General features: G+C 34.1%; 5 protein-coding genes and 1 long non-coding RNA gene across 9 annotated transcripts; 3 read left to right on the plus strand and 3 right to left on the minus strand.

The window, feature by feature from the left end:
* Positions 1-535: 535 nt before the first annotated feature.
* LOC123885027 lies at positions 536-8408 on the minus strand. 4 transcript variants are annotated; one of them, XR_006801055.1, is made up of 6 exons: positions 7970-8408; positions 7702-7829; positions 7457-7616; positions 2296-6247; positions 2051-2210; positions 536-841 (listed from the first exon to the last, which is right to left on the minus strand). It is a non-coding gene; the product is annotated as an uncharacterized LOC123885027 (long non-coding RNA). The 4 variants fall into 4 exon arrangements; XR_006801058.1 differs by having other exon boundaries at positions 7702-7870; positions 7970-8407; XR_006801056.1 differs by having other exon boundaries at positions 7702-7875; positions 7970-8407.
* Positions 8409-11602: 3194 nt separating this feature from the next.
* Positions 11603-12358, plus strand: LOC123884614 (14 kDa proline-rich protein DC2.15-like). The gene has a single exon (XM_045933749.1). It carries the CDS (start codon positions 11676-11678, stop codon positions 12072-12074), a length of 399 nt encoding a protein of 132 aa, XP_045789705.1. The 5' UTR covers positions 11603-11675; the 3' UTR covers positions 12075-12358.
* Positions 12359-15296: 2938 nt separating this feature from the next.
* Positions 15297-16053, plus strand: LOC123884610 (14 kDa proline-rich protein DC2.15-like). Its single transcript, XM_045933746.1, has one exon. It carries the CDS (start codon positions 15383-15385, stop codon positions 15779-15781), a length of 399 nt encoding a protein of 132 aa, XP_045789702.1. The 5' UTR covers positions 15297-15382; the 3' UTR covers positions 15782-16053.
* Positions 16054-18814: 2761 nt separating this feature from the next.
* Positions 18815-19903, plus strand: LOC123885321 (36.4 kDa proline-rich protein). The gene has a single exon (XM_045934596.1). The coding sequence runs from the start codon at positions 18928-18930 to the stop codon at positions 19498-19500; it is 573 nt and encodes a 190-aa protein (XP_045790552.1). The 5' UTR covers positions 18815-18927; the 3' UTR covers positions 19501-19903.
* Positions 19904-24033: 4130 nt separating this feature from the next.
* Positions 24034-24477, minus strand: LOC123885193 (14 kDa proline-rich protein DC2.15-like). The gene has a single exon (XM_045934459.1). It carries the CDS (start codon positions 24427-24429, stop codon positions 24034-24036), a length of 396 nt encoding a protein of 131 aa, XP_045790415.1. The 5' UTR covers positions 24430-24477.
* A 1479-nt stretch (positions 24478-25956) lies between these two features.
* On the minus strand, positions 25957-26717 carry LOC123884599 (lipid transfer protein EARLI 1-like). Its single transcript, XM_045933731.1, has one exon. It carries the CDS (start codon positions 26637-26639, stop codon positions 26220-26222), a length of 420 nt encoding a protein of 139 aa, XP_045789687.1. The 5' UTR covers positions 26640-26717; the 3' UTR covers positions 25957-26219.
* Between the last annotated feature and the right edge of the window lie 608 nt (positions 26718-27325).

Here is a 27325-nt window from a genome sequence, read left to right on the forward strand (position 1 = left end):
ATAAAGTTTGGGGTGAGGGTACTAGAGAACTTATAAAAGTGTTGATTGAATAATTTTTCAAAAAATTTCAAAAATTGCAAGGCAAAGAAGAAGAGAAAAGAATGAAAAAAAAAAGAAGATGAATGAATGTGAAAATTAAAAAAAAAAAAATATAGAAAAGAAGTGATAGCCTTGAATTCAAAAGAAGTGCAAAACTTTGTTTGATGTTTTGAAAAAGTTCTCTAGTCCACTATATTTCAAAAGGGGTTTGGTTTTATGAAAATGTTCTTTGACTAATAGGGGGATCTAACTCCAAGTTTTTCTACTACTTATCCCAAAATGTCACCATCCACCCTAGCCAAGCCACGTTATAACCCTAAAAGACCTCTAATGTGTGTGCACAAAGTGAACCGAATGAATTCTTAGACTACTTGCAAAATTACTATTGACTTGCATTGATGTGTTGATTCGAGTGAATTACCAAAAAAAAAAACTGAAGAGTGCATGTGAGTAGTGTGATGAAATTATAACACCCCATATTGATTTATCTAGAATATCAATAGGAGCATACATAACTGAATCGGGAAACATTAAAATTACAGAATAACTTTTGTCCGACATAGTACAATTACAAGATAATTTGCCAGACAATACATAATCTTGACAAAATCCTGAATAAACTGTCATAATGTACAACCTATAATATATTATACATCAGAGCGAAATAGAATGCATAACAATCAGGATCAAGCCTTGAATCATCTTCTATAATAATTTAACAGGTGAATGCTACGAAGTTTCCATAAACAGCGTCTTTACTTCAATCCTCTTGAAAATCCATTTATCATGCTCAACCTGTTACCTATAATCAATAAATCGTGGGTTGAGACTACTAAGCCTCAGTGAGCTCCTGCTACCCCAACTACAGTGGTGACTACACCGGGGGCTCGTACATAAATCAGTTGATCACTAAAATAACTCATATTCATAATTGAATAGCTTAAACATAAATAAAGGTGTATCACATAATTTATTATCTTTATTAATTTTATAACTCACGGACACTTCGAGGTGAGCGGGTCTCGAAGGCCTGACTGTAGTTTCTGATATTAAATGTAGATCAGAGAACCACCTCAGCTCACAACTTAAATAACTTGATTCCCACTAAAAGTGAAGAATCCCTCGTAGCAAAAGCTAGACTCTTAGCCAAAGGCTAGATAAAACTGTGGTTCGGGATCAACCACCATAATCTGATCAACTGTCTTAAGAATCTAAATTGCATTAACCTGCCCATCAACCCTTCCCGGGAATATTTCTAACTATTATGATCATCCTGATTAAATTCCTAAGTGTACTGATTTTAAACATGTAGAAAGTCTGTAATCGTGGAATTTAGACACTTGTTGTTTTTATAAAATACTATTCGTGACGGAGGGTTTTTAGTTAAATTAAATTAGTTGACATATCCTCCATCCTTAACTCAAAAGCATAATAGTCTCAGGTTGCATCGGTTCATAAGAGTTGTGCACCGGTTCATGTACTCAGTTTGTTACAAAAATAGTTATTGTTACAAAAATAGTTATTCTGGGTTCCATGCTCCCGTGCATACTGTCTATGCACCGATTCAAACTCTGTCCAGGCCATGTTTGAGTCACTCATACCGGGTATGCACCGATTCACACGTTTTCCATGTTTTTATAAAACACATACTGAAGCCTATGCACCGGTTCAAGCATAGCTTGCACCGATTCATAGACTCAGAACACACATTTCTAAGCTCTGGAAAACATATGCATCGATTCATAGCTGTATGAACCGACTCAAACACGCAACCTGTAACATCCAGCAGCACTTACCATTCCAAAACAGTATACATATCAATCATTTTATGCTAAATTCCACGAATTAACAACATTCCAAACATGTAGGGCATATTCAATTCATTAATTAAGTCATTTCATGAGTTCTCCCTAATTAGTCCCTAAAACTTAAGTTAACATGCATAGTTGGATTTTGGGGGAAAACTAATAAGGCTACTCTATTAAGTGAGAGTTTTCCTAAAGGAACCCACCTGAACATGACGTTTGAATCGTGCTAACAACATATTCGGAGCTAGTTGAAAAACAGAATTTGCAGCCACAACACTCTAAACCCGTAGCCCAAAGTTCTGCATCAGACCTCGAACTTCAAATGCTTCTTCCGAATTCATTACTGCTTAGAAATCCATGAAACTGGCGTCGAATCGACCGGAATTTCGTTAGCTTACCACAGAATCAAGCGGCATTTCAAACGGAGTTACGAGGAGTGAGAAATTACCTTTTTAGTGGAGGTCTGTCCAGAATACGGGTTTAACCCAAATCCTTCCAATTTCTTTCTTTTCCATTCTCTTCAATTTCTTCCAAGCTTCAATCTTTAGTCTCCACTGTTACAAGTCCACATCTTTGCTGAAATTCCAAACTAACAGTGAAACATGACTTCTTTCAACCTTCACTTTCAAGGGAAATCGGATAATAACTATCTCATTCTCTAACCATCAAAATCGGTCAAATCAACACAGAAGAGGGGAAAGTTTAGGAATGCTTACATTACATTGGTTTCCAACATCTACAAGCTACCCATAAGAAATTCGTGCAAATGGTGGAAGGTATGAGTTTGTGAGGAAGAAAGGGGTTTGTGGCTAAGAGTGGGAAGGAGAGGAAGATAGGGTTGGTTTTTGCTTCTATTGAGTTTAATTGATGATGGGTTAAGAAGAATTCATACATGCATTAAGAAATTTGATGGATTAATGGAGTATGAAGTTTGTGGTTATGGTGAGAAAGGGAGGTTGGGCGTGAGAGTGTTTTGAGAAAGAGAGTTGTTCTTCTCATCTTGGAACTTATATGGCTATTACTACAAAATTACTATTTTGTCCTTCACAAGTTATTCCAATTTACACTTATGTAATTTCCATATCCTTCACTTGTCCAATTTTTTTCTTGTAATTAAATTCTCAACTGTCTCTAATTAATATTACTACTATTAATTAAGTGGGTTGTTACAATCTACCCCCCTTAAATGAATTTCGTCCTCGAAATTCGAAACTTCTTCATTCATCACCAGGATAACCATGGTAAATCGTTTATGTTCTTTCCAAAATCCCTTGACATATCTTCTTTACCGATCATGGCTTGCCGTTCATTGGTTACTAATCATCACTTTTTACTGCGTTAGCAGTTTCTTATGTTACCATCGGAAATCCCAATCGTCCATTTCATGACATCGAACTCACACCTCAGTCCATATTACAACTCTTATATGTGAGTTCATCATCTGTTAGTCTCTTATGTCATCCTCCCTCAGTTCAAACGCACATGGTATAACAGTCCCTTTTTCTGTAGTCTTCGAATTACATCAAAGCATACTTATTCTTACTAGTTCACCGTGTTAAACTTCTAAGTTGAACCGTGTTTCTCAAACGCAGTCTCTGCTCTCAAGAGTACTTCGTTACTATTAATCCAAGATTTAAGTGGGAGTGTATGCACTAATTGTCACACGTTCGTCAATCATCTTGTGGTCAATCACATTCAGTCTCTTGGAATGAAACTTTCCTCTCAAAGAGTTGTTGGCCTAAAGGCCAATCTGCTGACTACATTCTCAACCAAAACTTGTTGCGCACTCTGATTTTTGACTACTTACCGTCATCCTCTTTGATTGCGTCAGTACTGCCTTGATCTACAAGTTCCCGGAAACGGTCCCATAGCGTCTTTTCTTATCGTTATATCTGATTGTGATTACCGTGTCATTCCAACAACGACGCTTACCTCATCCATTGGTGTTACCAGTAAGTGGATTTTGCTTAACTTCTCACTCCACCGATCTCTGCTACGGTTAATATCCTTTTATTGCTTCCGGCAATAACTTTGTTACTCAACTAACTTTGTAGGTCGGTATCTGGCCTGGTCGGTTACACTCCGAAACACGGGACACTGACTGATGTTATGAAATTATCTTAAGGGTATAAGCTTGGGTATAAATACCGACTAATCCAAAATCTCCTCATCATAAAGCTTACGATTCTGCTCCTTTTATCGGTAATTCTTGAAACAACTCCTTCTGTTACTAGCTCCTAACTTCATTAAGGTAAGATTTGGATTGTTAACAGAATTGTCTAATGCAGCCTTGCAATGGAGAGTTAGCTAAAACAATCTAGTCACTAAGGAAATGTCACAACACAAGAATCTTTGAGTCCCGGTGGTTATGCTAACGTTGAATGAGTTGTTTAACTTTGGGTTGCTTATTGGTGTTACTTAATTGGACATAAGGATAGTTAATAGTTTTCAAAGGAATATTCATTGCTTTCAACTAGCAATTACAACTTACATTAATCTACCCAGGTACCGAAAATGGAACTTAAATGATCTTACAGCAACAACTGACATGGTTACTACTTCCTATTTCTCTGGATAGGTTTGGAATTTATCCGGAATTAGTTGATGAAATTTTTACAAGAGTTAGCTAAAGTGATAAGATTAATAGTCGCGAGCTTGAGCACTGGAAAGTTCGGGTGATTAATTGAGGCTGGTACTAAACTAAATTGTTGTTTCGAGACAATCTAACAATGGCGAACGACACGTCAATAGAACGGGTATGAACCTAAACCGAAATCTATTTGTGGCTTATCGTGACTAAGTGAACTCCTACTAATCAGAACTGATCACTAGTAATGAAACTGAAAGACTGGGATGTTTTGGCCGAGATACTTAAGTATGACACTTAACGAAACTGACTAGCAGGTTAGCAAGATGATTGATAACTTAAACTGAATTCTCTCATGACCCCTAATGAGCAATTGAACTTCTACGGGTCTGAATTGATCATCAATAATGTGACTGGAAGGCTGAATACATTTGGTATAGATACTTAAGAATAATGCTCTATAATATCAGTTTAACTTACTGATATCGAGGAATTAGAAAAGTTTGCAACTCGATAGAGTTCTTACATTAATGTACTGATGGGTCTTAAGGCATTGGAAGAGCTTATCTGTCTCTATCAAAATTAGTTAGGCTCGGGAGAATACATTGTTCATAACTTTCTAAGGCTTACTGATTACGGATTAAGCATCCCTCAATTCAATGAATTTGGATGAGTAAGGGTCCACATGAATGGATTAGTAATTGAGAATCCGGTTTCTACTAATCCCAACTCAAACTTCATAATTTCTTTCTACCGGCAGTCCTCTTGAATTAGCAAAACTTGGTTCTACATGCTTCTTATAACTAGGTTCACGAGAGTGTCTCGTCACTCCTAGATTTTGGAAAGGTTCATATTACACCTAAATGTCGGTTGGATACCATTTGCATACTACACTATTCATTTAAACTGTGCTCAGTTCTCACAATTACATCATCTGTCTCATTGCACAATTCAGACTTACTACGATCATCCGGGTATTTTTACCTCTATGCTTAGTCTCGGTTCCAATCCGATTAAAGCTAACTTTGATACTGGGTTTTCCATTCCCAAAATCCTTTACCTCCTTTGGCATGTTACGGTCAGCTGCGCGCGTCCGACTCGTGCAGCTCCCGACATCCAACTTCCTACTAGTACTAAGCCACGTATTATCCTTGAATTCTTCACACTACTTGTTGGTGTCACATTAGTTACTTCTGTGTCTTTGAATGTTGTAGCTCCATCGTTAGATTCCAAAGATCTTCGCTCATACTTCCTTCCGAGTTCACGCTTCTACCACGTTCTTACCACTGAACTCCTTGGTCCACTTCGGTTCTCAACCGTAGTACCCTGCCTACCATACGTGACACTGAGTTGATCAGGCTCAATACACGATGATTTCAGAGTAAACAGTCCAGACTCCAAACCGTACTCCTTAAGATTGAATTTTAATGATCCGCGGCAAGGTCCGATACTGAATCGACCTGCTCTGATACCAATTATAACACCCCATATTGATTTATCTAGAATATCAATAGGAGCATACATAACTGAATCGGGAAACATTAAAATTACAGAATAACTTTTGTCCGACATAGTACAATTACAAGATAATTTGCCAGACAATACATAATCTTGACAAAATCCTGAATAAACTGTCATAATGTACAACCTATAATATATTATACATCAGAGCGAAATAGAATGCATAACAATCAGGATCAAGCCTTGAATCATCTTCTATAATAATTTAACAGGTGAATGCTACGAAGTTTCCATAAACAGCGTCTTTACTTCAATCCTCTTGAAAATCCATTTATCATGCTCAACCTGTTACCTATAATCAATAAATCGTGGGTTGAGACTACTAAGCCTCAGTGAGCTCCTGCTACCCCAACTACAGTGGTGACTACACCGGGGGCTCGTACATAAATCAGTTGATCACTAAAATAACTCATATTCATAATTGAATAGCTTAAACATAAATAAAGGTGTATCACATAATTTATTATCTTTATTAATTTTATAACTCACGGACACTTCGAGGTGAGCGGGTCTCGAAGGCCTGACTGTAGTTTCTGATATTAAATGTAGATCAGAGAACCACCTCAGCTCACAACTTAAATAACTTGATTCCCACTAAAAGTGAAGAATCCCTCGTAGCAAAAGCTAGACTCTTAGCCAAAGGCTAGATAAAACTGTGGTTCGGGATCAACCACCATAATCTGATCAACTGTCTTAAGAATCTAAATTGCATTAACCTGCCCATCAACCCTTCCCGGGAATATTTCTAACTATTATGATCATCCTGATTAAATTCCTAAGTGTACTGATTTTAAACATGTAGAAAGTCTGTAATCGTGGAATTTAGACACTTGTTGTTTTTATAAAATACTATTCGTGACGGAGGGTTTTTAGTTAAATTAAATTAGTTGACATATCCTCCATCCTTAACTCAAAAGCATAATAGTCTCAGGTTGCATCGGTTCATAAGAGTTGTGCACCGGTTCATGTACTCAGTTTGTTACAAAAATAGTTATTGTTACAAAAATAGTTATTCTGGGTTCCATGCTCCCGTGCATACTGTCTATGCACCGATTCAAACTCTGTCCAGGCCATGTTTGAGTCACTCATACCGGGTATGCACCGATTCACACGTTTTCCATGTTTTTATAAAACACATACTGAAGCCTATGCACCGGTTCAAGCATAGCTTGCACCGATTCATAGACTCAGAACACACATTTCTAAGCTCTGGAAAACATATGCATCGATTCATAGCTGTATGAACCGACTCAAACACGCAACCTGTAACATCCAGCAGCACTTACCATTCCAAAACAGTATACATATCAATCATTTTATGCTAAATTCCACGAATTAACAACATTCCAAACATGTAGGGCATATTCAATTCATTAATTAAGTCATTTCATGAGTTCTCCCTAATTAGTCCCTAAAACTTAAGTTAACATGCATAGTTGGATTTTGGGGGAAAACTAATAAGGCTACTCTATTAAGTGAGAGTTTTCCTAAAGGAACCCACCTGAACATGACGTTTGAATCGTGCTAACAACATATTCGGAGCTAGTTGAAAAACAGAATTTGCAGCCACAACACTCTAAACCCGTAGCCCAAAGTTCTGCATCAGACCTCGAACTTCAAATGCTTCTTCCGAATTCATTACTGCTTAGAAATCCATGAAACTGGCGTCGAATCGACCGGAATTTCGTTAGCTTACCACAGAATCAAGCGGCATTTCAAACGGAGTTACGAGGAGTGAGAAATTACCTTTTTAGTGGAGGTCTGTCCAGAATACGGGTTTAACCCAAATCCTTCCAATTTCTTTCTTTTCCATTCTCTTCAATTTCTTCCAAGCTTCAATCTTTAGTCTCCACTGTTACAAGTCCACATCTTTGCTGAAATTCCAAACTAACAGTGAAACATGACTTCTTTCAACCTTCACTTTCAAGGGAAATCGGATAATAACTATCTCATTCTCTAACCATCAAAATCGGTCAAATCAACACAGAAGAGGGGAAAGTTTAGGAATGCTTACATTACATTGGTTTCCAACATCTACAAGCTACCCATAAGAAATTCGTGCAAATGGTGGAAGGTATGAGTTTGTGAGGAAGAAAGGGGTTTGTGGCTAAGAGTGGGAAGGAGAGGAAGATAGGGTTGGTTTTTGCTTCTATTGAGTTTAATTGATGATGGGTTAAGAAGAATTCATACATGCATTAAGAAATTTGATGGATTAATGGAGTATGAAGTTTGTGGTTATGGTGAGAAAGGGAGGTTGGGCGTGAGAGTGTTTTGAGAAAGAGAGTTGTTCTTCTCATCTTGGAACTTATATGGCTATTACTACAAAATTACTATTTTGTCCTTCACAAGTTATTCCAATTTACACTTATGTAATTTCCATATCCTTCACTTGTCCAATTTTTTTCTTGTAATTAAATTCTCAACTGTCTCTAATTAATATTACTACTATTAATTAAGTGGGTTGTTACAGAAATCATAGAGCCTTGGTCGAAAAGTGTGAACTACTTGAAAATGTCTTGCGGGAACGATTGTGCAATTGAGCATTGTTTGCAGGTGGAGCATTGATCATCAGGTGATTCTCACGTATGTATGATTCGAGTGAATTTAAGGAAAATGCCAAGGTCTTGACACAAAAGCTTGAGGTAAAAGTTGTTTCCTTGAGGACAAGGAAAGGTTTAAGTTTGGGGTTGTGATGACAAATCGTCACACTCTCTAATCCATGCCTATTTTAGCAACATTAGATAGATTTTAGTAGGTTTTTAGCAATAAATATAAGAGAAATCTAACCATAAGCTTGATTACTTGTTTTGCAAGAAAACAGGAAAAAGTGCAGGAAATGGAGGATTTTCACTACGCTGGGGGCGTAGCCCATCACGCGCCGCGTGATGGAGCTCACAGGGAGCCAAGATTTTTACTCTGATCACGCGCGGCGTGATACCTGACCACGCGCGGCGTGATGCTCTGATCAAAAGAAGATTGCTCTCTGACTTGATCACGCGCCGCGTGATACCGTTATCACGCGCGGCGTAGTTGATGGATCTGCAACCACGCGCGGCGTGATAGATCTGGCGCGCGGCGTGGTTGCATTCTGTATATATAGTTTCTGCATAATTCTGTTTTCGGGTTGGAAAATTCTGCATTATTCATCCATTCTCTGATTTTGGAAGCATCAAGATCCAGATCAAGGACTTCAAAGGATAGCTCCGAGCACCTCAATAGCATGGATCATCGAGCCATGAAGTTGAAGCGAGGACGCGAAGCAAGCAACATGAGGAGCTGAGCTTCTCTTGGAGGTAGGATCTAGGATAGCTTAGGATGTAGATGAATCTCATGTAATCTGCTTAATTGTAAGGTTTTACTCTGTAACAGTGTTTACTTAATGCAATTCTTCTCTTAATGCTTTATGATCCTTTATTAGTGTTGTAATGATTTCGAGTTAAGTCACGTGCGAGAGTATTGATTTAATTTCTGAACTGAATTGCATTGAGCACTCGAGTGTTTCCGGTCGAGAGATTGAGACATAGAGTGTAGCGAACGATCGACGCGCTGTCATATCATTCATTGTAGGTAGCTTCCGCCCGAGAGATCGGGGGAGTATCGACAACGAATAGAGTGGATTTTGACAAGAGATTGCGATTCACTAATTTGTCGATCCAGTTGTGAACACTTGAGTAAATTCCTATGATATAGTAGATTGCATGTGGTTTAGCTATAGACTAGGTGATTCCGATGATTCTACCTCGCTTTTCCATCATATCAAAGCACATTTTCTAACAATTCATCACTCAACATACCCCCAATTTATGTGTATTTCTTGCATAATGTTTATGAACACTATTAGACTAGTTTAATCACACAATCCCTGTGGATCGATATTTTTATTACGACGTGGTAATTCGTTCACTTGCGAAATAATCCATCACTTCTCTTGTTGAAATTTAGGGAATTTAGGTTAAAGAATAGGAGAAAATAATAAGGAACAATAAAATATTATTGATAATGATGTCAATAACCCTAATTACAATATTTACCCTATTTACATTAATCAAATAGTATGATACTACCTTGGTATTTATAACCAAGTAAATAAATTTAAATCTAAACTAAATTCCTTTATTATAGGGCTAAGAATAAACAAACTAAATCGAGATATTTTCTATTCTAACATCTCTGTTTTCCATATATCTCTTTAACTATATCCTTCTCATTCTCTTTCACTTTCTCTCCCTCTTTCTCCTCCTTCATCCCCCTCTCTCTGCAATCAATTACACCTCTAATTTTAGAAGTTTTAATCAATTTTTCTTGTGACATGGGTCACATATATGGTTAACATCAACGTCATAATTTGTTAGACTGAACACAATTTCAAGAAAGTATTTGACGTTTTGAAACACTCTTAACAACTAAACACACCACATAGACAAAATCAGAGTAATAAGAACAATATCTTGAGCCCCGTCAGTTCATTTTCAATATTAAATAAATGAAAAATGACAACACACGGGTATGTTATAATTTAAGTTCAATTAAGCAAATTAATTAATGAAAATATATATATATATATATATATATATATATATATATATATATTTTGGTACATATTAATGAAAATATTTCAACAATACATACGTATGAAATGATTTCATATAATTCATAATTGATATAACTAGCCAAATTGCAACTTATAGAGCAGATAGTTCCAAATATCATACAAATAAATTATTGTAATATACTAATATTCCCACATATTTAGAGCGTATTTCATTATTTCTTCGTCCATATGTTGATCTGCCAGCTTGTGGTGATGACTATCAAGTTTCCACCCAAATACTCACATGAGGATTGAACATATGAATCCAATTATTTAACTAGGATGCTTTGAATCCAATTATTTAACTAGGATGCTTTGAATGTGAGAAAAATAAGGGTGAATTGTGTTTTGGCTTTTCTAAAAATTTCTTCGTGCTTATAAAAATCAGAGTGTGTAGTAGCGGAAATTATAAACAGAGAGAGCAGAGAAAAGACAACAAAAAGTTTTTATACTGATTTTTCCCACAAACGAAAGTAGTCTAGTCTCCTTGCACTTTCAAGGGAGTTCACTATAATCAATTCTGATTGCAACTGCTGAAGCACCTAGCTCAAGACTTCTTTGCCCAAATTCACTGACCGACTTAGGACTTCCTTGCCCAAACGATCTAGCGTAGGACTTCCTTGCTCAAGCATACTTGCAGGAGACTTCTTAAACTAACTAAAAACAAATTTAAGAAAGCTTGGAATTAAACACTTGTGATATACTATTAGAGGTGTTCACAAAATACAACGTAGATACAAGACTTAACACTTAAATTCTAGGCAAAATGCATCTATAGTTTCTTTAAGTTTTATGTTTATATCAGATATGTCCTTTAAGTTTTTTAAGGATAAGATAGGTCCTTTAAATTTTATGTTTGTATCAGATAGATTATTTAAGTTTCATGTTTGTATCAAATATGTCCTTAACAAAATAGGACCAATCCTTTGAATCAGATGACTTTTTGCATCAAAATCAAAATAAAAAAACCGTACCGCAGACACTCTTAAATTAAACCATAAAAAATATTAAGAAATTCACCAATCCTTCCCCTATAAAACCCCCTCTTATTCCTCTCAAACATAATCAATCACTCACACACCAAACCAAAGTAAGAGTAGTAGCAACTAAGTCATTTTTCAACTTCCAAATGGCTTCCAAGGCTGCTACTATCCTTGCCCTCAATCTCCTCTTTTTCACAATGGTGACCTCAAATTATGTTCCATGTCCTCCACCACCTCCAAAAGGTCACAGCCACGGCCACTCATATCCAGTACCTTCCTCAAATTACCCAACATGTCCTAGAGACACAATTAAGTTTGGTGTGTGTGCTGATGTATTAGGTTTGATTAATGTTGAACTTGGTAAGCCACCAAAGACACCATGTTGTTCTCTCATCGATGGTCTTGCTAATCTTGAAGCTGCTGTGTGCCTTTGCACTGCTCTTAAGGCTAATGTCTTAGGCATTAACCTTAACCTTCCAATTAATTTGAGCTTGGTACTTAACTATTGTGGAAAGGGAGTTCCAAAGGGGTTCGTTTGTGCTTAATTAAATAGACACTAATTAATTAATATGGTTAAGTGTCACTACATATATCTTCAATTGGTGTGTGGATTTTGTACTTTTTGTTGCACTCAAGTTTCATTTGTTTTTGCTAATGAACATTTCGTTCATACTTAATTATTGTTGTTATTATCATTATTGTTGTGATGCTTGGTAATTGAAGCATCTATAGTGATTAGTATTTTGTATTCCTACATACATCTAAGTGATATTTTCTTGTATTTATACAAATAAATTCGTTTAAAGAAAGATTCGTGATTCCTTCTAAATATGGTGTCTTGATTCTCTAGATTGCCTATATATATATACAATCTTAAACTGGGTTCTACGTTCATTTTTTAGAATTAAGAAGTTCTTTGTTTGTTGTTACAAAAAGATAATAATATTTACTCCCCCGGTCATATTTATAAGTAAATTTAACTTTTTTTGTACATTAAAAAATGGATGTATCTAGTTTATATAGGTTACATACATTCATTTTTTAATGTACTAAAAAATTCAAATTTGCTTATAAATGTGACCTGAGGGAGTTTGAAAACAAAATGCACATATCAGGATTTTATAAGTCAAATTTGCAATATAGGGAAAAACATTGTATGCAATATGCAGGATCAGGGTTCGAACCTTGATATTTTTTTTTTGTTGACAAAAACAAAATGATATTCATTCATTAAAATTGATAAAATACATCAAATACAATCACATATTCAATATCGCTAAAAACGTTAAGGATGAATTTGCGAACAAACTCACAACATCCAAGTTAATAGCATACAACGACAAAATGTCTACAACAAATAATATGATAAAATTAAAGTCACTGGAATATCCATTCCTTCGGAACTGTGACGTTGATGCTCAAATCATTGATTGAACCTGTAATTGACTGAAGCCGATCTTTCAATAGAAATCAAATGAATACCGCAACAATACGGGAAATCAAAAAGCGCCGCACAAGACGACCAATAACAAAACGCCGCACTTAGATGACGAAATCACACAAAAAAAAAACACAAAAAAAAAACCTTGATTAATGTGAAGATCACACTTATTAATAATGAAAAAGAAGGAAAAAACAGAAATAGGGAATGATTTTAAGCCAAAAATGACCTAAAACCACCCCTCCCCGATGAACAAAAGAGAAAGAAAGAGTACTTAAGAAAAAGGAAGAATTTGTTATCTCATCAGAGAAAACTAGGGCCGGCAGGTAGCTTCACTCCTTGTTAGCTGATCAAAAAGTAAATGATCATTTCATAGTTATTCACCACTCCTTGTTAGCTTCACTCCTTTTTAGCTGATCAAAAAGTAAATGATCATTCCGGCTCCCTCCCAATCGTAGTTGCGGGAAATCAATATGCGGTCCTCCTACCAAGTGCAGAGTCAATCACCACTGAACCAACTAACGACCGCTAATTGTTTTATAACACTTTGTATATGCATTATATTTCATTAGTTTAACCGTTAATTAAATTCTGATTGATTGCCATGGAATAATTCAACAAGAAAATATGAGACATGATTTTCAACCTTTTTGTACATTATTACATGTCAAGAAAATATGACATGAAAATAGAAAGGGAGAAAAAATGAAAAAAAGAGAGTGTCAAGAAAAATATAGATGGTACCACACCCAATATAACTAGTTTACTGTCTATTACCATTCTTATGAAGTTTCAAATGTTTGTATTTTTCAGGCTATGTGTAAGTTTTGCAGTTTTCACATTATCATCACATGATTTTCAGACATCATACAGGTACATTATTAATTAATCACATGTTGGTTCAATATATAAAAGCTTTCAAATATAATAATTAGCAACAAATTAAAATTCACATTCACTGTTTTTAATCAGAATTAGTGAATGTATTATGTGTTACCATAATATATATGTATGATTTATTTAATTTCTTACATATATTTGACAACGGGGTTTGAGTTGTAAGAGACAAAAACAGAGTAATAAGAACAATTTTGAGACCCCGTGAGTTCATTATCAATAATAATAAATGAAAAATGACAAACACAGACACTAATATAATTTGTACAAGTCTTGTATTTAAAGATAATGTATTGATACTCACCATTGATTTATATAAATTATATTCAATTAATCATACTAATGAAAACTTCACAGCAACTTAAACATATGAAATGATTTCATTAAGTTGATATGACAAAGTGACAAACCACAAATTGCAACTTATATAGCAGATAGTTCCAAACTTGACCATATCGTAGTGTATATTGTATTCCCACAAATTTAGAACATATTTCTTTCATATTCATATCCATGTTGATCTGCCAGCTTGTGCTGATCATGACTACCAAGTTCCCCCCAATGGGCTCATTCAGTCACTCACATGGGCCTTCAAATAAACCAATTATTTAATTATTTTTTTTATAAATAAAAAGTTTAGACGAGTTGAGTCACGGAATTTACAATATTAGAGAAATTTATAAGATTTAAAGAACAGTAACAAAAGTACTTATATATTATCCTCCAACGAAATTTTCACACCAATAGCAAAATTCAAATTTTGTCATTGTAAGTTTTGAGTTAAATTCTCAAGAAACAAACCAATCTAGGTACGTTGGCCAATTATTTAAGTCGAGTGCTATAATGTATCATCTTCATAAGTGGTCAACTATCATAAGTTTTAATGACGATCGATAATACTCTTAATTAGAAGTAAAAATTCATCTGATCTAATGGCGCGGTTCTCTTCTAACTTAACCAAGGTCATGAGTTCGATATTTGGCTTGGGCATGCAGCAGTGTTAAAACTTAAAACTCTTTGAGAGAATTTGCCACTCATTTGGGTCCCACAAGGCTCGAGAGAATAGTTTCTGCAATAGCGTGCAGATGATACCCAGTTAACGCAAAAAATAAATAAATATTCATGTATCCCATCATCATCTTTTCGACTAAAGCAGTGACATGAATGACATATGTTCAATACGAATTACATATTCATTTTCAATTGTTTTAATCAAACTGATATCAATTAAATCATTATCTCAATTGGAAAAATAAAAATGGCCACTAACTTATACTTTCAAACAACGAAATAAATCATCATTAAAATTTTAAATATTGATCTAGCTACGATAAACCACTTATAAAGTGATCCATATTAAAACGTACCGTTATGTAACTATTAAAATGTCAAGAAATTCACCAAAACTTTCCCTATAAAACCGCCCTCATTTCTCTCCAATATCATCACTCACACACCAAACCAAACTAAGAGTATTAGCAACTCTCAAAGTCATCAACCTCCTAATTATTCCAAATGGCTTCCAATCTTGCTATTCTCCTAGCCCTCAACCTCATTTTTTTCACCGTTGTAACAGCCAATTATGTTCCATGTCCTCCACCACCCCCAAAAGGTCACCACCACCACCACCACTCGCATCCACCTTCCACAAATTATCCAACATGTCCTAGAGACACAATTAAGTTTGGTGTGTGTGCTGATGTATTAGGTTTGATTAACGTTGAACTTGGTAAGCCACCAAAGACACCATGTTGTTCTCTCATTGATGGTCTTGCTAATCTTGAAGCTGCTGTGTGTCTTTGCACTGCTCTTAAGGCTAATGTCTTAGGCATTAACCTTAACCTTCCAATTAATTTGAGCTTGGTACTTAACTATTGTGGAAAGGGAGTTCCAAAGGGGTTCGTTTGTGCTTAATTAAATAGACACTACTACCTAATAATATGGTTGTGTTACTATATTCGTTATTTATTCTTCACATTGTGTGTGGATTTTGTACTATTTGGTAAATTCTCTCTTTCATTTGTATTTTTGCTAATGAACATTTCGTTCATATTTGATGATTATTATCATTATTATTGTGATGGTTGGATTGAAGCATGTTTGTCTTCGTTTTCAGCTTCACTAGTGACTAGTATTTTGTATAAGTGAAATTTCTTGTATTAATAAAAATTCTACGTTTATGCAAATATTAGTAATTCCATCTATTATATTTTGCAAATTGCTTTAGAGAATAATGGAGGAAATTCGATATCGCTAAAGCAATTTTCAAATGAACAATTATTTTGGATTTATTTATAAAACTTAGGGTTAATAGTGAATTATTTCTTGAATTCATAGTTCAAGTAGATTCATCTATGATCTTAATCTAGAGAAAAATTATGACTACCCATGACAATAATAACTATTACAAGAGTTTTAGAAAATATACTTTCAAATATTATGAGTAGAGAAATAGTCAATATTTTCTAAAAAAAAAATCCAATATTATTTCTAAGGGTGATATATATATAATTGCCACTTTACAAATCACACCATCATCGATCTCTCTATTATCTTCGTAATTGTTGCAACCTACTGATGTTTGGCTTAAATAGATTGAAAAAATTCGAGCTCACGCGCCTTGTGTTTCAACATAAAAAGTCTCACCTAGATTCTTTGACAATTGACTATTTCACACTGCCTCGCGTTTAATATGAAACAATTTTCATTTTTATGGGAGCTTTGGAGTTGCTTGGCTCCGTTTAAACACCTCTCGTCTAGATGCAAATGCCTCACATATTTTACAAGGGTTTCATGTTGTATATAGTGTTGGATTGAGCCTTATGCTCAAGCCTAAGTTGTGTAGTTTGTTCTAGGCTCGATGTACTCAAACTATATAAGTCTCTTGGCATGTGATAATGAAATAAATTGGCCATTTGTTACAACATTTCATTGATTGAAATGCCCTGCGTCTCCGTTGGTTCACACTTCACACGACGTTTGGGACATATTTTTCCATATTTGCTTAGAGCTTATCATTTCTTTACTTTGTCGTGACTTTGCATCTCGGTAAACTTCATAATAGCACAAATCTCAATCGATCAACTTGTCTGGCATATCAAAGACACTATAGAGTTGTTTTGGTTAGAGAAATTCAAAGGGGAAAAACCAAATATTTTAGAACGGAAGAAATACTTTTATTACACACAAATCTATATCAATCTTAAGAACAAATAGTTAATGGACACTTTAAAAATAATAGTAGTTAATTAAGAGAAAAGAAATTATTTTTTTAGTTACAGAGTAAAACATTTATCACACTCGTAGTGCACTAAATTGGTGATTATATATACGTGGTCAAAAAATGTAGGTTTTTCACCATCCCTTAATAATTTGAGAATATATATATATCCAAGAACTAATGAAAACAAGCTATACATACATATATGTAATAAAAGTTGATTAAAAATTAGTTGTGAATACCACATGTAAGTTTACTTATGTATTTTATTCTAATTATTGGATAAATACATCCAAATTATCAAAAGTAGTGTAGATCTCACCGAACAATTATACTAATTTTTGTGAGAGCCACAAATAATTGTTGGTTTTATCTTATTCATCAAACATGTTAGATGTTATGACCGTTTTGATAATATCTGGTCTCTCTAATTTAGTGATTATTTTGCAATGGGCACCTAATATGCAGGCCTTCTTAACAGACTCATGACGTGAGGTAGGCTCCAGCTACGTTTGGGATATGTTTTTTTGTTCTTTTTTGGAGGGTGTTTTTAGGGGAGGGTTAATTAAATCTATATGTTAAATATATTTGATATTTTTAATAAATAAATAAGTAAACGAATAAAATGATAATATAATATTTTAATTATTTTTAAAAAATATTTTATTGTGTCTTAATTTTAGAGAGAAAAATAAATTTTCCCCTCTAAAATTCTCTATCCAAACATACTCTATGTTGCAAACATTCAAAGATCATAATTTTTTTTAGCCATGGACACTTTTAGCTACGGTTTTGACCGTGGCTAAATAGCACCTTCTGTACAAAGAGTTGATTTCTTTATAAGCAGCTTCAAATCAATTATGGGGTTGATAAACTTCTTTTTTTTTTATCAAACCAGAGTGATAAACTATATATAAGCTTAAACTATACATGATGTACATTTGTCCAAAGTCATATTTCAACACATTTTTATATCATTTACATTTGATATTTTTAGCTTTCTATCACCAAAGACCGTAGAACTTATCAAAATAGTTCAGTAGATGATGCATACTACTGTTGTGTCGTCTAGGTCTATACATTTAGTTTTTTTAAAATTGATTTTTACTATACAAAAAGTTTTAACGGCAAAACTTGTTACCTGTATACCTTTTGTTCGTGTGTAATTATCTTTTATATATATATATATATATATATATATATATATATATATATATATATATATATATATATATATATATATAAATTCAGTTTCTATTTGTCAAAAAATGTCAACCTTAATTACAAATTTTCCTTTTTGGCTTATATGATCTTGTTACCACTCATTAACGTGTCAATTCTCAAGAGAATCAGAACACCTCAAGGAATGAAAACTCAAGAGAAGTGTCAATTCTCAAACACAAACACCTCACCCCAAGAGAATCAGAACATTACAATTTATGTGAAAAAAACGAAAAGCACATAATGCAAAGAAAGATAATCTGTGATAAACAACTGCACCACCTTGTTTACCTAGTTTCAGAACACCATGCAAGTTCACGGATTGTACTGAAGTAGAGTCACGGATTCACTCTTGAAATCACAAATTCATCAACAAAACTCCAAAAATTTCAATTATATCTCTGCCACTTAGAAGCCTAGGGATATGTTCTACATTATATAGTAGAAAATTTTGATTTTAGCTTTTCCAATAAGCATATATAATAAAATGCTAATAAAATCAAAAGATTGAAAACTCAGAACGGTCACCGATTCAAAACAACAGCTATATAAACAACATACTAGGTGGTACCAAAATTAAAGAAAACCTAAGAAAGTGTCACATTCAACATCATTCATTATGTTATCATCAAAAGCAAAAGCTTTGTTTTTCATTTTTAAGATATTGATGTTGAATGTCATAACACATGCATGTGGTCCATGCATTCAACCAAATCCACCACCTTATCACAACAAACCAAGTCATCCAAAACATCCACCGCATCACCACCACGGCGGCGGAGGTGGAGGAAAACAGCCAGTAGTATCCCCTCCTCCTGTGGTTGTCGTGCCGCCGATTATTGTCACACCACCACTTCAACCACCGCCGACGATTATATATCCACCACCAACAACTCCTGTTTTTCCTCCACCAACTACTCAACCAACTTGTCCAATTGATGCACTCAAGCTAGGGCTTTGTTTGGATGTACTTGGAGGACTTATTCATGTTGGAATTGGTAACCCTGTTGAGAATGTGTGTTGTCCTGTTATTCAAGGGTTGGTTGATCTTGAAGCTGCAATTTGTCTTTGTACTGTTATTAGGGCTAAGGTTCTTAATCTTAATATTTATCTTCCTCTTGCTCTTCAAGTTTTGGTCACTTGTGGGAAGACTCCTCCTCGTGGTTTTGTTTGTCCACCTCTCTATAATTAAGCAAAAGCTCTACATGCATGCATGGTCTAGACTTACTAGTGGTTTGGTTAATTTCAAGTTAATTGATCTACTAAATCATGTGTTTTTCTCTTCTAATTAGGGTTTTAGGGTTTATGTAATGGGATGAGATTCTCTTCCGTGGGGTTTTTACTCACTATATCGGATTACCCGCGGTTGACATGTTCTTGTATTCACGTTGTTGGCCACATTGGTGGTCATTTGATCGAGATTGGATGGTAGAGATTTTTGGATTTTTCAAAAAAAATCTAAATTTTAAATATTGTTTGGTCTCGATTCAATAGTCACTGACATGGCTGACCACATGAATGTGGACCTGCTGACTGCAAGGAATCACAATTCGGTTTTTACATAAGGGTATGTCTAGTGAAAATTTTCACCATTCAATTCTGAATGGCATGATTTTCACGGGAGAGAATCTGTTCTCAATGTAACTCTGATCATGATATATGTAATATCGATATATGTTTACGTGTGTATTATGAGTTTGAGGGTTCTGTTTTCTTTTATATATCTTCTTCTATCTATATATGTCCTTCTATTAAAATTGCCAAGTAGTCATAATTCACAAGCAAGTTTATGTAGAATATGATTTCAAGTTAACAAAGAGGGAGAATCCCTCATGTATAGATCGATCTCATCGGAGAGGGAGCAGTCAGCAGTCGACATATCTACGCCTTTAAATATACATTAGTTTCTCCATTTTATTTTAAACTACCGAGATTGATTTTACTTTTTGATCGTACCTTAGATCTGGATGGTAAGATTGTTATGGATCGATGGATATCGACAGTTGGTGGTTGAATTCCATTGTGAATTAAGGGGGTGATACTTGCATACACTTTGATGATCATGATCATCAAGTCACTAGGCATAGAAGGAGAGAGGTTGGAGAACCTAGATAACCGCGTGTATTTTTAAGACGTGCCAACCGTATGATCCGTTCAATTAAACATGGGTGACCCGATTCAGTTCGAAATGAAATATAATATATACTATTGCTAGTAGGATGGGGATTCTCTCCGGTAGATTTTTCACCGAAGAGTTTCGAGTGAAGACATTGGTCATTCATTTCATTTTTAATAATATTAACCAGACTAATTATTAGTGTTGGGAATTGCCTTGAAAACGTGGAAAAACTCAAATTTGTTGTTTTTTGCGCCTCGGGCGAAAAACCCGGGCCTTAGGCGAAATTTGAAGCAGGAAAAGGGGCAAGGTTTCTGTTTCTGCGCCTCAGGCGGAAAAACTTGTGCCCCAGGCGAAAATTTCGCAGGCTTATATATATGTCACGTTTTTTCTGATATTACGTGAGGAGAAATTAGGGTTTCTTCATCCAACATCAATCTAGGATCAAAAGGGGTTCCTTTTGGGTATATTCTAGGGTTGGGGAAGTGTTTCTAACACCTTGTAATCACTTATCATTGAAATCTCTTGGTCACGAGAAGAGATTTGGGAAAAGGGTAGAATTAAGGTTGAAGTCTAATTCTTGTAACTCTTTTGTAATGAATCTTTGTAATCAAGAAGGAAGTTTGATAGTGGATTGGAGGGTCTCTCTCCCCCAGAGTAGGTCGGTTTTGACTGAACTGGGTAAACAATTTTCATCGTGTCTTTTATCGTCTTTTGGTAGTTCTAGCTTTTGTTGATTTATTGATTATTGCTCATCCATTTTGATTTGGTTGCTTCAATTCATTTGTCTCACATATCAAAAGTATTATTGGTGTGGTTTTCGATCCGAATTCACAACAATTAGGATGGATATATGAATGTGATTTTAGTGGACTCTGTAGACTATATAGTCTATACCTCCTTGGTATTTTGCATGTAGAATTGTTTGTTTGTTTCTTGGCTAAACATGGAAAGATTCTTTTGTTGTCATGAAAATGCTTGTCTATATAGGTTCTCAAATCAATGATGTGGAACTCTGTAATACATGTTCTTGACGTCTCATAGTATCTTGTGAAAATTTGGTTTCTTCGTCAGTCACAGAAGTAAACAATGACAAAAGAAAATTTGGTTTTATCAAAGCAAATCAAACTAGGGAACTATGACATCGACCATTAATCAATATCACAGTGCTATTAGATTTTACATTGATCGATAGTATAAAATTATTTTATATTATTGGTGGACATTTCTTTTTCTCTTATACTATGTTATTATATAACATATAACATTTTTTAGGCACAAACAACTATTACTTTTTCCCATGATAATGAATAGGTTTTATTTTTTTTTGTACAAAATAATGAATAGGTTTTATGCTAACAGTAAATGATACTCCCTCTCACCATAATTGTAAGCAAAATTGCAGTTATTAAATTCATTGAATAATTAATGTTTCTTGACTATAATATAGACTAGATATATCTGTTATCCAATGAATCTAAAAAGTGCACTTTTACTTATACTTGTAGCCGGAGGAAGTACATATTTTGTAAAAGTTAAGTCAATTTTATAGTTCTTATCCTTTAAACATCTATCAATAGCTTTCAATTGTCTTGTTTTTTTTTCCACAGTTTTTACACTGTTATACATGATTTTATAACTGCGTTGATTTGTACCACCTGATCTACAATCAAAGACCAAGATTCAAAAATATATAAAAACAGTGTGAATTGTGAAAAATGACTACAGCAAATCTGCATCTGTTGTAGGATTATCTTGTAAATTCTTTGAAAGTGTAGTTGATAGAATATTGATAAATGGATCTTCATGTCGTGGGAATCATTACATTTTGTATGAAGTGTGGAATGAAAATGAACAGCCAACAAGAATTCCACTTGTCCCACCTTTTTTAATTTATTAAAAGCATTTTTTAAATTGTTGTTTTGGCCCATTGCATTTGCATATCACGGGACAAATAGTGTTTCAAAAATAAAAAAGTGGGGAATTTTTGGATCTTAGTTTTGTTCGGTGCAATTTGTAGTTCGTGTTGGGGAGTCCGGAGGAGTTTGGGAGATACAATGGAGTCAATGCTCCATGATCACAACCACAAGAGAGGGAGACACCACATTTCGACCCAAAACCTTAAGACATTAGGTTAATGGGTCATCTTTCTTATAAATTAAAGATTCTTTCCATACATAGTCGATGTGAGACTTAACCACTCACAATGAGTTCAATGCTCTAGGACCACAAGAGAGAGAGACACCACATCTCCACCAAAACCTTAAGACATTAGTAGGTTAATATATCACCTCTCTAATAAATCCAACATTCTACCTATACATAATCGATGTGGGATTTAACCACTCACACACTTGAAACCCAACAGTTCGTGATCTATTAGTTCTTTGTTATCCTTCAAACTCGCCATGTTTCCCTTATTCTAGGTTAGTTCTGTTAGGAATGTGTGTCTCAAAAGAGCCTTAGCGCCGCGATCTGGAAGATTTACGTCCCAGATCAATTCGTGGCTATTGATGCTTGCAGTTTCGCAATAAGTTGCTGTGATTGGACCATTTCCCATGCTTACAAAGTTGGGTTCATTTGCTTTTCTCAAAATTTAAGTTCGGTGCTCGATAGTTCACACCATACTTTTTTGCAATTTGGATCCAAGTTCATTCGCGGATTCGCTAGATTATACAAGTGGTGTGTGGTTGTTTGCTTTGATTGGGATTTATGGCTTCGTTACTCTTCAGGTTAGGAGTTCAAATTTCATTGGTGTAACTACATTGCAGTTACATCAGTAACCGCCTGATTATAATCAGTGGCCAGGATCATTTCAGTGCATATATGATATAAACTGTTTGATGTAAAATCAATGGCTGAGATCAGTTACAACGTGTAACTGCGTGCTTTTTCTACAGCAACAAATCCGGATCCGTTGAATTTAATTTACCCAATTAGGTTTTATGTTTTTTGTTTTCACCGGGTTAAATTTTAAGTCACACAATCTTATGTATGTCTTTTTTAATCTATTTAACAAGGTTATCAAAACCGGACCGGATGGTTGGACCGGTTTGACCGTGAACCGGGGTCGAACAAGGACGAACCAGCGAACCGGCCGGGGCGGTTCAAGCGGTTTTGCAATTTTTTTTATAAAAAAAACAGGGCAAGACGACGTCGTTTTAACTTTTTTTTTAAAAAAAAATCTGAAACAAAACAACGACGTCGTAGGAATATGAAAAGTTTTTGTTTTTCATCTTTTTTTAATTTGGTTTGAATTATAAATTTTATTTTATTTTGACTTGTGATATTTTATTTTTTTAATGTGTGAAATTATGAAATATTTAGCAATTATTTATATATTTTTATTTATATATTAATTAAAATATACATTTAATTAAAAACGGTTCGACCCCGATTAAACATGGTCCGACCAATTCAACCTTGAACCGGTGAGTTTGCCGGTTCGATGACCGGTCCAATTCTGACAACCTTGCTATTTAGAGTGTGACGTATTCTTTTGCATCCCAGATACTTAAAAAAAATTACATATAATAAAACATATATCAAATTTATTTATTGTAGTAATGATATACATTGATAATATGATTTGTGTAGACCATATCTCACTTAATAGGCACATTGGAAATCATGTGGGACTTTCCTTGAACAAACATTGAGAAGCAAACTAAGTGAAATTGGAAGGTCAACATGTATAATGCCCAAAATGTTAGCTTTAAGGGCAGTGCAAAGACATGCTGCAGCCTCAAGATCAACAAGGCCATTTAGGAGGGAACAACAAGGGGTCACTGGTGGTTGACCAATTGTTATATTCAACAATGCACCTAGAACATTGGCACATACACCAAATTTGAGTGTATCACGTGGGCATGAGCCACTTGAAGGAGTTGGAGTTGGCTTTGGTGTAGGCTTGCATTTGTGAGAACCACAAGCTGAAACAAGTGAAAAAAAGAGGAGGTTGATTATGAAGAAAATAGCAAGAGTGGAACAAGTTTTAGAAGCCATCTCAATTAAATTAGTACTTTTATAGTGGCTGAATACTATTAGAGCTTAATTAAGAGAAGAAGAGTTGGTGTGAAGATGATTTAGAAGTAATGGGGTTTATATAGTGTAGGAACTCACCCTAATTAATATATTTTGACTGATTTTTATTGTTTTTATAATATTTTGACTGAAAATTTAAAACAATTGTTTTTGTAAATTTTAATTTATTACCAATCAACTACTTTTTGACTTGTCAGTTTTATTTCACTTTTTTTTAAAAAAAAAAATTAGAACGTCAAGATTACTTAGTCGTTTTTGTTAGTTGAGCTAAAATTATAGATTTTAGTCAATTCTAAAAATAAAATTAGAAAAGAAAAAAGAAAAAGCACGTCAATTCAATGGTGTCAAAAAAAAAAGTCAATTCAATTCAATATGCCTTAATATATATGTATTAGTTTTCTTATTGATTTCGAACTAATTTGATATTTTTGACCTTCTCCAAGTTTGATGTTTGACCGTTTTTCTCGTTGCTTATTGTCGACTTGTCGTTTGTTGTAGGTTGTTGGTTCTTGGACGTGTTTTGTGAGTGTTGATGGTTGATCCATCAATTTTTTTATTGTTGGTTTGTGCTTCAAATGTTCATGCATGAATGGATTCTCTCAATTTATTTTTTCTCATGTTCCTCAATTTATTTAATCACCATCTTTTAATTCACATTTTCTCCTTTTTCTTTTCTCTCTCATGCATGTCTCTTTTACAACCTAATTTCGCTCTCATATATAAGTGTGTCTCCAACTTTTGTGCTCTTTATCACTGTTCGTTTGTTAGTGTGTGGATTTATTAGGTGAGATTTTATATGTCTCTCCAACTTTTGTACTCTTTTACTTTTTATTAATTTAATTTTCATTTGCTCAAAAAAAAAAAAAAACTGAGTGTGCATTTTATATGGAAAATTTGACTTTATTTTTTTTTTTTGTTCTGAAATTTGACCAAACCTTTTTTCTTAGACCAAGTTTGCTATACTTCAAATCTCATATGCCGCATTTTATTCGGTGAGACCTATATTATCTATTAATAATTTGAAAGTATTTACTCAATAGTTAATGAAAACAAGTCATATATTTGCATGTAGTACTCACAACTAACTTTTAACCAACTTTTACTTTAATTGATTGTTGCATAAATATTTTCAAATTATCAAGGAATAATGGAAAAAAATATATTATATTTTCTACTGAGCATAACGCAAGCTTGTAAATACATTTGCGAAAGTACTATTAATAAAAACCGATCCTTTCTATGCTTTTTCAATTTTTAGGTTTTGCAGATCGAAAAGTTATAAACTAAAAAGTAAAACGTCTTTCACTAGTTTTTTTTTTTTTATAAGTTTTAAAACGAAAAAATAAAATCAATTTTCAAAACTACCATTTTAAAAATAGTTTATTAAACAAATTTTTTGTATTTTAATTTCTTAAAAAAAAATTGAGAAGGAAATCAAACAGACAGTTAACATACAAATATGTGTATATAAATAATTTCTCAATCAAATAAATTACACCATCTCACAATCTTTAATTTCTTTGCAATTTCATTACATACAACAAAACAATGGAATTTATTTATTGTAATATTCTTGACAATACAAATCAAATAGTGAATGGAAAGACTATAACAAGCCGTTAATAATCATCCATGCACGTACAAGAATCAAACACTCATCAAAAGGAATTAAGAAAACAAACAAAAACCCACAAATAATAACACAATGATACATTGATATTTATTGTGTATATGTATACGACATATCACACTTAATAGGCACATTGGAAATCACGTGGGACTTTCCTTGAACAAACATTGAGAAGCAAGCTAAGTGAAATTGGAAGATTAAGATTAATGCCCAAAATGTTAGCTTTAAGGGCAGTGCAAAGACATGCTGCAGCTTCAAGATCAACAAGGCCATTTAGAAGGGAACAACAAGGGGTCACTGGTGGGTGACCTAATGTTATATTCAACAATCCATTTAGGACATTGGCACATACACCAAGTTTGAGTGCATCACGTGGGCATGATCCACTTGAAGGGGTTGGGTTAGGATTTGGATTTGGCTTTGGTTTTGGGCTTGGGTTTGGTGTAGGGTTGCATTGGTAACCGCAAGCTGAAACAAGTGAAAAAAATAGGAGGTTGATTGTGAGGAAAATAGCAAGAGTGGAACAAGTTTTGGAAGCCATCTTAATTAAATTATTCTTGTAGTGGCTAAGTACTATAAGAGCTTAATTAAGAGAATAAGAGTGGATGTGAAGATTATTAGTGGTAAATGGGGTTTATATAGTGTTCATGGTGTGTTTTGGAACATGCCAAGTGGGGTGAGTTGGGTAGGAACTAACCCTAATCAATAATAGCTATATTAATTATAAAAAAATTAAATGAATTTGAGATAAGTTAAGATTATGATGCAATCATGTAAGACATTAATTTTAGCTGGCAGAGTATATATAGTATATACCCATAAAATAGGTTTTGGATACTTGTGTGTTGATGTGTGGCAAAAATGAAATTGCAACGTTTAAGCATTTTTATTTAGTTTTTTCTACACTATCCTTTTATAATATAGCTCCCCCTGCTAGTGGTTTTTTCCCCTCTTTTTTCTCATAGTACTAGTAGTGGTTTTTTCTTTTCCTTTCATTTTGTACTTTTTTCTTGAGTATTTCTAATATTTGTTGTACTCTTTTGATTTCCAATATTCCTAATATATCTAATATATTTTGTCCTAAAAAAATAATATAATAATTATTTTGATGAAACTTTTTCATACTTTTTTTTGGTTAGAAAAAAGTTAAATATTGTACAGGTGGCACAGTAGTTTTAGTGACACTACTTAACGGTTTTTGGAAAAAATTGATGCAAAGGACCAAAA

Source organism: Trifolium pratense, linkage group LG5 (genome assembly GCF_020283565.1).
Source record: "Trifolium pratense cultivar HEN17-A07 linkage group LG5, ARS_RC_1.1, whole genome shotgun sequence".
NCBI classification, from domain to species: domain Eukaryota; kingdom Viridiplantae; phylum Streptophyta; class Magnoliopsida; order Fabales; family Fabaceae; genus Trifolium; species Trifolium pratense.

Excerpts from the sequence above, each read along its gene's own strand:
- LOC123884614 (XM_045933749.1), top strand. The coding sequence starts at position 11,676 with ATGGCTTCCAAGGCTGCTACTATCCTTGCCCTCAATCTCCTCTTTTTC.
- LOC123884610 (XM_045933746.1), top strand. The coding sequence starts at position 15,383 with ATGGCTTCCAATCTTGCTATTCTCCTAGCCCTCAACCTCATTTTTTTC.
- LOC123885321 (XM_045934596.1), top strand. The coding sequence starts at position 18,928 with ATGTTATCATCAAAAGCAAAAGCTTTGTTTTTCATTTTTAAGATATTG.
- LOC123885193 (XM_045934459.1), bottom strand. The coding sequence starts at position 24,429 with ATGGCTTCTAAAACTTGTTCCACTCTTGCTATTTTCTTCATAATCAAC.
- LOC123884599 (XM_045933731.1), bottom strand. The coding sequence starts at position 26,639 with ATGGCTTCCAAAACTTGTTCCACTCTTGCTATTTTCCTCACAATCAAC.